Source organism: Procambarus clarkii, chromosome 5 (genome assembly GCF_040958095.1).
Source record: "Procambarus clarkii isolate CNS0578487 chromosome 5, FALCON_Pclarkii_2.0, whole genome shotgun sequence".
NCBI lineage: Eukaryota > Metazoa > Arthropoda > Malacostraca > Decapoda > Cambaridae > Procambarus > Procambarus clarkii.
This window is the reverse complement of record NC_091154.1, coordinates 43064012-43079203: the sequence shown is the minus strand read 5'-3', so window position 1 is coordinate 43079203 and position 15192 is coordinate 43064012. Positions and strand designations below refer to the sequence as shown.

Below are 15192 nucleotides of genomic sequence, written 5' to 3'. Positions count from 1 at the left end.
CTAATATAATTGCCAGTCAGACTAATATAACTTCCAGTCAAGCTTTTTCACCCATAGGGTTACTGACTCATGTTGCCTCCTACCTTCTGCAACTGTAACTGCTATAACTGTGCTGAATTTCAAAGTATACCTGGAAAAGATCATCATGGCAAATGGGGATACCTTTGACAAGCCACCAGCTTCCTGTCCTTGTCGAGGCCACTAGGGTTAGTGGCCCTCAGGTAAATCAGTTAAAATATATTTCAAGGCAATTACAGCATAACTGATAAAGCTAGGCTAGAGTATAAATTTTTGACTGACAGATATAAATGCTAGTATGCCTACAATAAACTCTTGAGTAACACATTTCAAATCAAAAGTAGAACTCATAAATAAGCAAAAACAAAAAATTAAAAATGAATATCAGTTTGCATATGAATCTGATGAGCTAATTTCTTGATTAATACACATTTCCCTACCAATAAAATTGTTGTTGTTGTTGTTGTTAAAAATTCGCTACTTGGAACAAAAAGTTCCAAATAACACGGGCTATGGTGAGCCCGTAGTATTTAAAGTAAAATGATCTCATCTTAAGTATATCTCAGACTTATCTTCACCAGCTCCAGTGCCAAATAATATTAAAAATATAATGTCCATAACTAAGCTACAGAGTATATTACATTTTAAATAAATTTCCAGAGAACAAAAATAGAAAGCACATCATTATTTACATAAATATGAAGAAAAACACATATAAAGCTGTTTTATCTCTGCTAAACTAAAGAGATATTTCTTTACTTATACGCACTTTTTTGTTTTTCTAATGACAGCTTCTCTAGTCCTTGCTTGGTCTACGAAGAACATTTCATAAAAATAATATAATAAAACGTCTTTTAGATCTTGTCATTTTGAAGTGTATTTATCAAATAAAATACAGTATAACATAATTACCTCTGAAGGACATCCAACTGACATTGTGATAGCACACAGTCAGCTTAAAGGTAAGTTAATATACCATTATGTGCCTCATTAGCCTTCAACAGTCTCTTAATTATCTTCCACACTCAAAATGTCTAGCCTATCATCTGCATGTACCATCTTGTGCCTCTTCATATGTCCAAGCTGAGTGAATTTCTTCCCACACTCTGGACACTCATGAGGTTTATCACCCGAATGCACTAACAAGTGCTTTATCATACTTCCACGTGTTCTAAATTTTTTGTAACACTCGGCACATTCAAAAGGTCTCTCATCCGCATGAATCATCCTGTGAGTCTTCATATTTTCAAGACGACTGAATCTCTTCCCACACTCTGGACACTCATGAGATTTATCACCTGAATGCACTAACATGTGAATCTTCATATGTTCTGGACGGGTGAATACCTTCCCACACTGTGTACACTCATGAAGTTTGACACCTGAATGAACTAACAAGTGCGTCCTCATATGTCCACGCTGACTGAATGTCTTCCCACACTGTGGACACTCATGAGGTTTGACACCTGAATGCACTAACAAGTGCCTCTTCATACTTCCTAGATGAGCGAATACCTTCCCACATTGTGGACACTCATGAGTTTTGACACCTGAATGCACTAACATGTGAGTCTTCATCTGTTGAGGACGCGTGAATGCCTTCCCACACTGTGCACACTCATGGGGTTTGATACCTGAATGCACTAACAAGTGCGTCCTCATATTTCCACGCTGACTGAATGCCTTCCCACACTCTGGACACTCATGAGGTTTTACCCTTGAATGCACTAACATGTGAGTCTCCTTAAGTCCAAGACGGGTGAATACCTTCCCACACTGTGGACACTGGTGAGGCTTCATGTTCTTTATGATAGGTGCAGTGTCTTAAAGTTTTTTCCTCCGGGTGACGGCACGAGTGGAGATGGCGGGATACGCGCCAAGGCTTGAGTGTTGTTTCTTAGAGTTAGACTCGATGTGAGCAATTGGAGGTCAATGGTGGTGATTCTTCTTTATGATAGATGCAGTTTGTGTCAAGGTTTCCCTTACCTGCTTGTGCTGGATAAGTCCACTACCAGCTCACCATAGCCCGTGCTACTTTGAACTTTTTGTTCCAAGTAGCGAATCTTAAACAACAACAAACTTGTGTTGGATATCACCGGCTGGCGCTGCTGAAATGGCTGCTTACCCTCTCATCACCTAAGCGTTCCAATATTTTTTCTGGTTCCGCGTATCTTTTTTCCAACTTTTTTTTTTTTATACCTGGTAAATTAGAATTTACATTTGTATTTATCCTCATGTTTTAAATCAAAGAATGTACTTGGAATTGTTTCTTTAAACATAATGCCACACGATTATACTTTTTGAAGGAAACAACTCTCCCATAGCAGATGGGATACAAGACACTCAGTACATTGACAACATCGCACACTAATATTTTTACCACTTTTTTTTTTTTTTTGAGATATATACAAGAGTTGTTACATTCTTGTACAGCTACTAGTACGCGTAGCGTTTCGGGCAAGTCCTTAATCCTATATGGTCCCTGGAATACGATCCCCTGCCGCGAAGAATCGTTTTTTCATCCAAGTACACATTTTACTGTTGCGTTAAACAGAGGCTACAGTTAAGGAATTGCGCCCAGTAAATCCTCCCCGGCCAGGATACGAACCCATGACATAGCGCTCGCGGAACGCCAGGCGAGTGTCTTACCACTACACCACAGAGACTGCACTTCGGACACCAGCTATAGACGTTTCGTATATATGTACGTGTTTAATAATAATAATAATAATAATAATCTTTATTTAGGTAAGGTACATACATAAAGAGATTTACAAAGTTTGTTGGCTTTATAGAGCTAGTACATACAATGCCTAAAGCCACTATTACGCAAAGCGTTTCGGGCAGGAAAAACATTAATGACTACAGCTTAAAACTAATGAGTAAAAAGAAAAGATGTGATGAGTACATATAAAAAATAGAGGTAAAAGAGGGGGGAACATTGTTGAAAAAGCAGCACAAATACAATTACAAATTATTACAGAAAATTACATTCAAACAGCGTTGATTTGAAAAACAAAAAAACAAAAAATATACATGGGTTGACAACAGGGGGGTAAGGTGGGTTACATGGAATTTATTAGGTATAGCTTCGTTTTTAACTTAAACTGGTTGAGAGAGGTACAGTCTTTAACATGGTTGGGAAGGTCATTCCACATTCTGGGCCCCTTGATTTGTAGAGCATTTCTGGTTTGATTTAGTCGTACTCTAGGAATATCAAAACTGTATTTATTTCTGGTGTGGTGCTCATGGGTTCTGTTACAACCTTCTATGAAGCTTTTGAGATCAGGATTGGCATTATAGTTTAGCGTTTTATATATGTATAATACACATGAGAGAATGTGCAGTGACTTAATGTCTAACATATTCAGAGATTTGAGTAGGGGTACCGAGTGATGTCTGGGGCCAGAATTGGATATTGTCCTAATAGCAGCTTTGTGTTGAGTAATTAGAGGACGTAAGTGATTTTGGGTAGTAGAGCCCCAAGCACAAATACCATAGTTGAGATATGGATAGATAAGGGAGTAATAGAGAGTCACCAGGGCAGGGCGTGGTACATAATATCTGATCTTAGAAAGAATGCCCACAGTTTTTGAAACTTTTTTTGATATGTTTAGAATGTGTCCCTGGAAATTCAGCTTGTGGTCAATGAGAATGCCAAGGAATTTGCCATCTAATTTGTTACAAATTTGGGTATTGTGTATTTTGAGATTTATTTGATTAGAGGATTTATTGCCAAACAGAATATAGAAAGTTTTGTCAATGTTAAGGGTGAGTTTGTTGGCAGTTAGCCACAGATGGACTTTATTAAGCTCAGTATTTACTGTGGCATTTAGAGCAAGGGGATCAGGACTGGAGTAAATGAAGGTTGTGTCATCAGCAAATAGAATTGGTGTGAGGTGTTGGGAGGCATTTGGAAGGTCATTAATGTAGATGAGAAAGAGGAGAGGGCCAAGTATGCTGCCCTGGGGAACACCAATGTTGATGGGTAGTGTGGTAGTACGTTTCATATTAAGACGACAATATAATGCTATTAGCAATTAAAATCTTCTACTTAACAGGCATATAGTTATTAAATGAAGTTTGGTGATGTAATAGACATAATCTGGAGTTGGTAAGGACGCCGCCCGCCAGCGTAAACACAACACGCCCCGAATGCCCACAAACACGATACAACGCACAAAACACAACACTTCTGTCAGTTTTTTGATAAACTCCTTTTATATTTCTTATGTGATAGTTATACTTGTATAAAATGATAACTATTATAGGTAAGCGCCTAATATTTAATATTAATGAATAAAAAAGAAGTCAGAAGCCACACGCCTATCTGTACATGTCTTTTGTGAAAAAGTATTTTGGGCGCTCATGTACTTGTGCGCTAGCTGACGTTCACAACTGTTCTCACCTACAAGCATTAGAATTAAACAAACGAATTTATTTATTCACTTATATACAAGAAGATACATTTTCTCGAGAGAGAAATATATCTGACTTATCAAGACTGTAGCTTGCTTAGCAAAAGGAACTATTAAATTTGGGTTCAGTTTAACTACCGCTCAATGGATGAGTAATTGGGGCATAATAAAGGAACTAAGCCGATAAAATGAAAGATGGGAAAACAACATTAGAGAGATAAACTCGAGAGATGTTTTCATGTTAACCCAAAAATTATTTGAAGAGCAAGACGGAATGATAGGATGGATTACGAGAACCTTCAAGTCCAGAGATCCATCACAATGGTTGTACTCTTCAAATCACTTGTGTTGTCCCGTCTTGAGTACTGCTCAGTACTCACTTCCCCCTTCAGAGCAGGAGAGATTGCTGAAATTGAGGGAATACAGAGAACATATACGGCACGCATAGACGAGATAAAGCACCTAAATTATTGGGATCGTCTCAAAGCTCTCCAAATGTACTCACTAGAAAGGAGACGAGAGAGATATCAAATAATATACACATGGAAGATACTGGAGGGCCAGGTCCCAAATCTGCACAGTAAAATAATAACGTACTGGAGTGAACGACATGGAAGAAAATGCAGAATAGAACCATTGAAGAGCAGAGGTGCCATGGGCACAATCAGAGAACACTGTATGAACATCAGAGGTCCACGGTTGTTCAACGTCCTACCAGCGAGCATCAGAAATATTACAGGAACAACCGTGGACATCTTCAAGAGGAAACTAGATTGTTTCCTTCAAGGAGTGCCGGGCCAACCGGGCTGTGGTGGGTATGTGGGCCTGCGGGCCGCTCCAAGCAACAGCCTGGTGGACCAAACTCTCACAAGTAAAGTCTGGCCTCGGGCCGGGCTTGGGGAGTAGAAGAACTCCCAGAACCCCATCAACCAGGTATCAACCAGGACTGCGGGTCAGGCAATTGGTCCCCATGCATGCTATCGTGATAGGGGATCAGCCATTTCACGTGTTAATGCCTCTTGTATAGTTGTGTAGTTAGGGACAACAGGGTAAAGGGGTAATGGGCATTGTGGATTGATTGTTCTACCTGGGAATCCTCCACTGTTTTATATCTTATGTATGTATGTATGTATGTATGTATGTATGTATGTATGTATGTATGTATGTATGTATGTATGTATGTATGTATGTACTCACCTAGTTGAGGTAGCGGGGGTTGAGCTTTGTCTCTTTGGTCCCGCTTCTCAATCGTCAATCAACTGATGTACAGATTCCTGAGCCTACTGGGCTCTGTCATATCTACATTTGAAACTGTGTAAGGAGTTAGCCTCCACCACATTACTGCCTAATGCATTCCATTTATTACCTACTCTGACACTGAAAAAGTCTCTGTGGCTCATTTGGGTACTCAGCTTCCACCTGTGTCCCCTTGTGCGTGTACCACATGCGTTAAATAAATGTATGTATGTATGTATGTATGTATGTATGTATGTATGTATGTATGTATGTATGTATGTATGTATGTATGTATGTATGTATGAATGTATGGTTGTATTTATGTATGTATGTATGTATGTATGTATGTATGTATGTATGCATGTAGGTATGTATGTATGTATGTATGTATGTATGTATGTATGTATGTATGTATGTATGTATGTATGTATGTATGTATGTATGTATGTATGTACTTTGCTCTAAAAAACATTATCATTAACATATGTATGCATATATATATCTACGCAATATAGTCTAAAAATTAACATTGCAGAGTTCATTTTTCAACTTCCCCCGACAGAGAAGAAAAAGATAAGAAATATTGAGAACATTCGTGTTAGAATCATTAAGCTCACCCTTTCGGTAATATTCCATATTATTTATATATATATATATATATATATATATATATATATATATATTATTAAATATGACCGAAAAAGTAAGATTAATAATTCTAACACGAATTTTCTCAATCTTTCGTACATTACGCTTCACTGTTGGAGGTAAATCAAAAATCAATTCTCCAAAATTCATTTTTATTTCTAGTCTGACGCGACACGGGCGCGTTTCGTAAAACTTATTACATTTTCAAAGACTTTAGTTCACAAATACACAACTGAATAGAACTTACGTATCTCCGATTTTATATCTACATTTGAGTGAGGTGGAAGGGGTGATGTGGCATTAACACAAGACAGAACAAAATGTGGTATTAATAGGGTATTAATTTCACCAACACAAGACAGAACAAGAGTATTAATAGGGTATTAATTTCATCAACACAAGACAGAACACGAAGCAATGGATATTGAATAGAAGTGTTTGTAGAAAGCCTATTGGTCCATATTTCTTGATGCTTCTATATTGGAGCGGAGTCTTGAGGTGGGTAGAATATAGTTGTGCAATAATATAGTTGTGTCGCGTCAGACTAGAAATAAAAATGAATTTTGGAGAATTGATTTTTGATTTACCTCCAACAGTGAAGCGTAATGTACGAAAGATTGAGAAAATTCGTGTTAGAATTATTAATCTTACTTTTTCGGTCATATTTAATAATATATGTCTACAGGAAAGACTGCTACCAAAATATACTAATATATATATATATATATATATATATATATATATATATATATATATATATATATATATATATATATATATATATATATATATATATATATATATATATATATATATATATATATATATATATATTAGTATATTTTGGTAGCAGTCTTTCCTGTAGACATATATTATTAAATATGACCGAAAAAGTAAGATTAATAATTCTAACACGAATTTTCTCGATCTTTCTTACGTTTCTTTTCACTGTTGATGCTAATTCAAAGATCAATTCTCCAAAATTCATTTTTATTTCTAGTCTGACGCGACACTTGAGCGCGTTTCGTAAAACTTATTACGTTTTCAAAGACTTTAGTTTACACAAACACACACAACTTTAACTGAATAGAGCTTAAACATCTTTCAAGTTTTTATACCTACATTTGGGTGAAGTGACATGTTACAATAGTTTTGGATGAGGTGATAATAAACTTTTAACACAAGACAGAACACGAAATAATGAAATACAAACAGGTATTAAAAGTAGGTAACTGCAGAAGGCCTATTTTTATTGGCCCACATTTCTTGATGCTTCTGTTACGGACCCAAATCCAGCGTCCGAGCACGGAGCAGTGACGACCGCGCCATCTGTGGGTCAGCTCCCGAAACCCCCTCCAAATGGACGACGACACCTGGCAAGGACGAGGTTTCCAGTCCTGTTCAGTTCACCCCGCAGCCGGCGCTGACCTCTGGTGAGGTGGTGCTCAGACGACAGCGCCATCTATGGAGTGGATACGTCGGGCGTTTGTGTCTGAGCCTGTAAGTGAGGTGCTTTAGTGTGTCCCTGTTATTGATGACGTGTCTGCTTACAGAGTCGACCTGGGACTGCTGTAAGGGAAGTTGAGTCAGTCTACCCGAGGCAGCCGTCCCCATACCAAGTGCTTTGCTGCAGCAGCTGTGAGTCATCTCCCGGATGAACACTATGGTGTTACCCTGCCTGTGAAGCGGCAGTTGAGGATTGTCATACCCGGGACCGACTGCTGGAGACGATTAACCACTGGGGTATTGTGGACAGGAGAGTGATCTGTGGTATCACACGAGGCTCCTGACTAGGGCGTTACCCTAGTATCGCTCGTGGAGTGGCCCAACCAGCGTTGCTGATCCGGAACCTGCCAGCTGTTTTGCTGGACTTGTGGTTGACGGCCTCCACGGCGGTGCCCCCAGTGGAACTGTGTTTTGGCTGGCCTGTGGCCGGGGTAGACTCAGCTTCTCAAAGGATTCGTTGTGAGGCCACGAGAGCACCGAGAGCTTGGCACCGATAGGATCCAGAGTCTTCAGGAGAAGACGACAGTGTAAATAATTCCCCTGTGCAGTGTTAATACCCTTCCCCCAGTGTAATCTTTTTATATATTATTTATTGGTGATGGTAATAATTATAGTATTAAGTTCTTGACTTTATTTCCCTTCCCCTTTACATTACTTACGTTACGGATCTCATCCCTTGAAAGCCACTACTGGCTTGGGGCCGGATACCCTTCCTCTAGCGACATCAGAGTATGAACCCAGTTGCGACCCGAGAGGGCCGTAACAGCTTCTATATTGGAGCGGAGTCTTGAAGTGGGTAGAATATAGTTGTGCATTAATTGGCTGTTGATTGCTGGTGTTGACTTCTTGATGTGTAGTGCCTCGCAGACGTCGAGCCGCCTGCTATCGCTGTATCTATCGATGATTTCTGTGTTGTTTGCTAAGATTTCTCTGGTGATGGTTTGGTTGTGGGAAGAGGCTATATGTTCCTTAATGGAGCCCTGTTGCTTATGCATCGTTAAACACCTGGAAAGAGATGTTGTTGTCTTGCCTATATACTGAGTTTTTTGAGGCTTACAATCCCCATGAGGGCATTTGAAGGCATAGACGACGTTGGTCTCTTTTAAAACGTTCTGCTTTGTGTCTGGAGAGTTTCTCATGAGTAGGCTGGCCGTTTTTTTGGTTTTATAGTAAATTGTCAGTTGTATCTTCTGATTTTTGTCTGTAGGGATAACGTTTCTACTGACAATATCTTTCAGGACCCTTTCCTCCGTTTTATGGGCTGTGGAAAAGAAGTTCCTGTAAAATAGTCTAATAGGGGGTACAGGTGGTGTGTTAGTTGTCTCTTCAGAGATTGCATGGCGTTTCACTTTCCTTCTTATGTCTTCCACGAAACCATTGGAGAAGCCTTTGTTGACTAGGACCTGCCTTACCCTACAGAGTTCTTCGTCGACTTGCTTCCATTCTGAGCTGTGGCTGAGGGCACGGTCGACATAAGCGTTAACAACACTCCTCTTGTACCTGTCCGGGCAGTCACTGTTGGCATTTAGGCACATTCCTATGTTTGTTTCCTTAGTGTAGACTGCAATGTGGAAAACTCCGCTCCTTTCCATGACTGTTACATCTAGCAAGGGCAGCTTCCCATCCTTCTCCATCTCGTAAGTGAAACGCAACACAGAATTCTGCTCAAATGCCTCCTTCAGCTCCTGCAGATGTCTGACATCAGGTACCTGTGTAAAAATGTCGTCAACATACCTGCAGTATATGGCCGGTTTCAAGTTCATGTCGACTAAGACTTTTTGCTCGATGGTACCCATGTAGACGTTTGCAAACAGGACACCTAGGGGAGAACCCATGGCGACCCCATCTACTTGCTTATGCATGTGTCCATCCGGGCTCAAGAAGGGTGCCTCTTTAGTACAAGCTTGGAGTAGTTTCCTTAGACTGTTTTCTGGTATGTCAAGAGGAGTGCAGGCCGGATCACGGTACACTCTGTCGGTTATCATCCCGATTGTTTCATCCACAGGTGAATTTTTCATCCACAGGCAGAATTCTGTGTTGCGTTTCACTTACGAGAAGGAGAAGGATGGGAAGCTGCCCTTTCTAGATGTAACAGTCATGGAAAGGAGCGGAGTTTTCCACACTGCAGTCTACACTAAGGAAACACACTTAGGAATGTGCCTCAATGCCAACAGTGACTGCCCAGACAGGTACAAGAGGAGTGTTGTTAACGCTTATGTCGACCGTGCCCTCAGCCACAGCTCAGAATGGAAGCAAGTCGACGAAGAACTCTGTAGGGTAAGGCAGGTCCTAGTCAACAACGGCTTCTCCAATGGTTTCGTGGAAGACATCATAAGAAGGAAAGTGAAACGCCATGTAACCTCTGAAGAGACAACTAACACAACACCTATACCCCCTATTAGACTATTTTACAGGAACTTCTTTTCCACAGCCCATAAAACGGAGGAAAGGGTCCTGAAAGATATTGTCAGTAGAAACGTTATCCCTACAGACAAAACTCAGAAGATACAACTGACAATTTACTATAAAACCAAAAAAACGGCCAGCCTACTCATGAGAAACTCTCCAGACACAAAGCAGAACGTTTTAAAAGAGACCAACGTCGTCTATGCCTTCAAATGCCCTCTTGGGGATTGTAAGCCTAAAAAAACTCAGTATATAGGCAAGACAACAACATCTCTTTCCAGGCGTTTAACGATGCATAAGCAACAGGGCTCCATTAAGGAACATATAGCCTCTTCCCACAACCAAACCATCACCAGAGAAATCTTAGCAAACAACACAGAAATCATCGATAGATACAGCGATAGCAGGCGGCTCGACGTCTGCGAGGCACTACACATCAAGAAGTCAACACCAGCAATTAACAGCCAATTAATGCACAACTATATTCTACCCACTTCAAGACTCCGCTCCAATATAGATGCATCAAGACATATGGGCCAATAAAATAGGCCTTCTGCAGTTACCTACTTTTAATACCTGTTTGTATTTCATTACCCCCTCCCCGCTCAGCTCGTTGTCGCCGTGTGGGGGCTTCGTGGGCGGCTGCCGGAGTGTGATGCTCCTTGGGACAGTCCTCTGTCCTTTTCTAGCCTTGTGCTCCTGCTGCCGTCCTCTCCAATTCTGCTGGGCATCTTTTCCTTTTCCTTCTGTTTCGTTTTTCTCCCCCCTCTTCTCCTATCTGCTTGCCGTTTCCTGCTGACCTTTTGCTCGTTCTGGTTCTTCCCTTGGACTTCTTCTATTTTGACGCCCGGGTGCTTGAGGAGGCATACTCTTGCACCCGTAGAACTGTAGTACCCGACGTCGAGAGCGAGGGGAACCTTTTATTGTCAATCCCCCTTTCGTCACTGAACCCGATCTCGACGGACTGTCGGTTTCTTTAGGTGGCGTTTGTGGGGCGTATACTCACGACGCACCCCTAGGAGGCCCCGACAAGATCGGCGATAGCTTCTTGTTGGGTGTCCTGCCTCTAATTGTGGCTCCATGGTGGGTGTGGGGGCACATTCGTGAATGAATTCTTCTTTTCGTCAAGATGATAACCCCTGTTTCGGCTGCTTCTGGCTTACCTTCTCAGGCTCGTGGGGTGGGCGACCAAGCCCCCGAGTCGGTCCGTATTGGAAGACCGGGCTCTGTAGCCTCCGCTGCATTGGGCCCCGACCTTGCTCCTCCTTTGGCCTCTCTGACTCCTTCCCCTGGCTCCCCTCCCTCCTCTGTGGTTGGGTCGAGCCCCAAGCCCCCAGTGGTGACTACCACGTCCCCTGGCGTGGCTCCTTCTCTAGTTGTAACTACTGCGCCTTTTAACCCCTCTCTCTCTGGGGGTTCTCACCGCCGTCCTCGTCACGGCCGCCCTCGCTCGTTTCCTTCCAGTTCTGCTACCTATCAAGCCTTGTTTGGTCCCGCTTCGTGGGCCAAATATTTTGATCTCCTCCCTCTTGATTCTGAGCCTCCTGACGATTTCTCCCTCCATTGACATCTCATTGATTCCGTGGATGCCTCCATTACTTTCAACCCCACTTGTCTCGGTACACGTGTCGTTGCTGCTCCTTCTCAGGATGCTGCTTCCCGCTTGGCTGCCTTATCCTGCCTTGGCGAGACCCCCGTTCGGGTCTCGAAGAACGCTCAGTTGAATGCCAGTGTTGGCACTATTTTGCTCCCGCCCCATGTTGCGACCGGTGTTCGGGACCTGCGCGACTGCCACGACGATATTCGACATATCCTCGCTGCCCAGGGCCATTCTATTCTCCAGGTGGACACGTTTACTCGTCCCCCTCGTGGTAGTCGCCGTCAACCCCTCCGGGTTGTGAAGATTACCTTTGATGGTAGGACCCATCCACCCTCTGTCATTCTTGCTGGTGCCAGGTGCTCTGTCCAGGAGTACATTCCTTCTCCTCGGCTCTGCAACAAGTGCTGGAGGTTTGGGCATGGTGCCCTCCGCTGCTCCGGGACTGTCTCCCTCTGTCCTTTGTGTGGTGGCGGAGGTCACTCTAAGTCGGAGTGCACTTCTCCCCAGGCTCGTTGCCTCAACTGCGGTGAGGCCCATCCTACCTTCTCCCGTGCGTGTGTCCATTACAAACTTCAGGCAGCCGTCCTCAACCTGAAGCACCGGGAGCGTTTATCTTTTCCTGAGGCGAGGCGCCAGGTTCGCCGGCTCCCACCTTATGCTAATATCTCTTATGCTTGCGTGTTGCGCTCTTCCTCTCCTCGTCCTTCCCGCCTTCCTCAGACTCACAACCGTTTCCGGGCCTTGGACCCTGATGCGCCCACTGCCCCCTCCTCTGTTCCTTTGGGTTCTCTCTCGAAGGATCCTCCTCCTGGTCCTCTGTCTGGGGTTCCCCTTCCTTCTACCCGGTCTGTCGTGTCTTCTGTGTCTTCTTCCTCGTCCCCCTCCGATCCTTCTTCCCATCCTCTTCCTCCATCTCTCGGCTCTCCCCACCGCCTGTCGGTGCGGGCGGATGTCCATCGCTCTCCTAACGGCCGTCGTGTGTGCTCTCGTTCGGCTTGTCCTGTTGAGACACTGGAATCCGTTGCCCGGTACGTAGTTGCTGGGACACCGGTCTCTTTAAGTCAGAAGCGTAAGCCTGGCTCCTCTCCTTCCTCTTCCCCGGCGGGTAAGAAGGCTTCGCTTTCTTCCTCAGCTCCTCCTTCTGGCTCTGTTGCTCCTTCCCCCCCCCCGTTTCAGTGCTTGCGCCCCCTATTCCTGCTATGGAGGTTTCTTTGGCCCCTGCTTCCCTTTCGGTTGCTGCTCTTGCTGGGGTGCGCTCCCCTCTTTCTACTCCCCCTCCTCCTGCTGCTGTCCTTGACTGCTCCTCTCCGTTGTCTCCTCCTCTTCCTCCTCCTCCTCCTCCTCCTCCGGACCCTGCCCTCCCACCTCTGATCTGTTCTCCCGTTTCCTTCCCTCCGTCTTTGCTCAGTTTACCCATGCCCCCTAACCCTGACTTTGCTGACCCTGATCCCGACCCTGATATTCTTTAACGTGCTCTGTTGCTCTTTCGCCTTTGTTTCTTCCTTGTTCTCTGTTTTTGTCCTTTCTCTTCTCGTCGTTGTCCATTCTTCAATGGAACGTTCGAGGTTATTACGCCAATTTCCTTGAACTCCAACTTCTGATTTCGCGGTTTTCGCCCCTTTGTGTCTGTCTCCAGGAGCCAATGCTTGGTGCTCGTCCTGGTCGTTTTCGTGGCTATTCCTTTCTCTCCCCCCCCCCAGCCATTGCTGGGGCTTCTAATTCTTCTGCTGTCTTGATTCGGGCTGATGTTTCCTTTGTTCCTTTACTTTTTCCTTCGCCTCTCCATTGTTCTGCTGCTCGTATCTTTGTGGGGAAATGGTACACAGTTTGTTCCATTTATCTCCCCCCGAGTGTCCCGCTCTCTCTTCCTGATTTGAAACACGTCCTAGACTCCTTGCCGGAGCCTGTGCTCCTGCTGGGTGACTTCAATTGTCGTCATTCTCTTTGGGGTGACGTTCTGACGAATACCCGGGGTCGCCTCCTTGAGCCGTTTCTCCTCTCTTCTTCCCTGTCTCTTCTGAATTCTGATGAGCCCACTCATTTGGACTCTCGGACTCGCACCCTTTCTTGTCTTGATCTTTCTCTCTGCTCTTCTTCTCTTTACTTAGATTTCACGTGGCAGGTACTTGATGACCTCCATGGAAGTGATCATTTCCCCATCCTTGTTTCCTTTTTCTCTTTTCGCCCTTCCCTCTCTTTCCCTAGGTGGCAGTTTGCTAAGGCAGACTGAACCCTATTTGCCCTCAGTGCTGCTCTCTCTGACCTCTCCCTTCTGCCTCTCTCTCTCGCGCTCTCCTCCTTTTTCATGACACTGTCTTCAACGCTGCCCTCCGCTCTATTCCTCGCTCTTCCTCTCGGGGTCCACGGAAGTGCGTTCCCTGGTGGAATGCGGACTGTGCTCGGGCTGTCCGCTGTAAGCGTGCAGCCTGGAAGAGGCACCGCCGTAGGCAGACGACCGATTCTTTTCTTTTCTTTCAGAAAGCGAGTGCGGTGGCCCGTAGGGCCATCCGTACGGCTAAACGTGAATGTTGGGCATCTTATGTCTCAACAATTACGTCCGAGACCCCTCTGGCCCAGATCTGGAAGCGTATCCGCAAGATAGCGGGTAAGTTCGTTCCCGATGTTTCACCGGTCCTTCACCTCCATGATACTCTTGTGGCGGACCCGTTGCAGGTCGCTTCCGAACTGGGTTCCCACTTTTCTTCTGTTAGCTCTGGTCTTCATCTTCCCCAATCTTTCCTTCTTCGTAAACCTGTCCTTGAGTCTCGTCCTTTAGATTTCTGCACTCATCTTCAGCTTCCCTATAATGATCCCTTCTCTCTCTCTGAACTTCGTTCTGCCCTGGCCCTCTGCGGTTCCACGGCGGCGGGCTCTGATGGTATTCATTATGAGATGCTTCGCCATCTCCCTCCGAGCACGTCTCAGTATTTACTGAGTCTGTATAATCGGATCTGGGAGTCGTCGTCAGTCCCTGAGGACTGGCTCGATGCCGTTGTCCTCCCTGTTCGCAAACCGGGGTCTCTGGGTACTTCCCCTAAGGACTTTCGCCCTATTGCTCTCACAAGTTGTGTCTGCAAACTCTTTGAACGTATGGTTAACGTTCGTCTGATGTGGTTCCTGGAACACCATCACCTCCTCTCCCCTTCTCAATTTGGTTTCCGCAAGTGCCGCAGCACGACAGATGTCCTGGTGAACTTGGAGGTCTATATTCGTACTGCTTTTGCTGCGAAGACCTCCGTTGTTGCCGTCCTTTTTGACCTAGAAGAGGCTTACGACACCACTTGGCGTTATCATATCCTATCTCAACTTCATTCTTTTGGCCTTCGTGGTCATCTCCCTCTCTTTCTCCGCAGCTTCCTC

General features: G+C 44.3%; 1 protein-coding gene across 1 annotated transcript; it reads right to left on the bottom strand.

Annotated features, from left to right (window-relative positions):
- Nucleotides 1-1026: 1026 nt before the first annotated feature.
- LOC138351893 (zinc finger protein 98-like) lies at nucleotides 1027-1818 on the bottom strand. Its single transcript, XM_069303984.1, has one exon. The coding sequence runs from the start codon at nucleotides 1816-1818 to the stop codon at nucleotides 1027-1029; it is 792 nt and encodes a 263-aa protein (XP_069160085.1).
- Nucleotides 1819-15192: the final 13374 nt, after the last annotated feature.

Bases quoted from the DNA above. Each gene is read 5' to 3' on its own strand.
- LOC138351893 (XM_069303984.1), bottom strand. From the start codon at position 1,818: ATGAAGCCTCACCAGTGTCCACAGTGTGGGAAGGTATTCACCCGTCTT.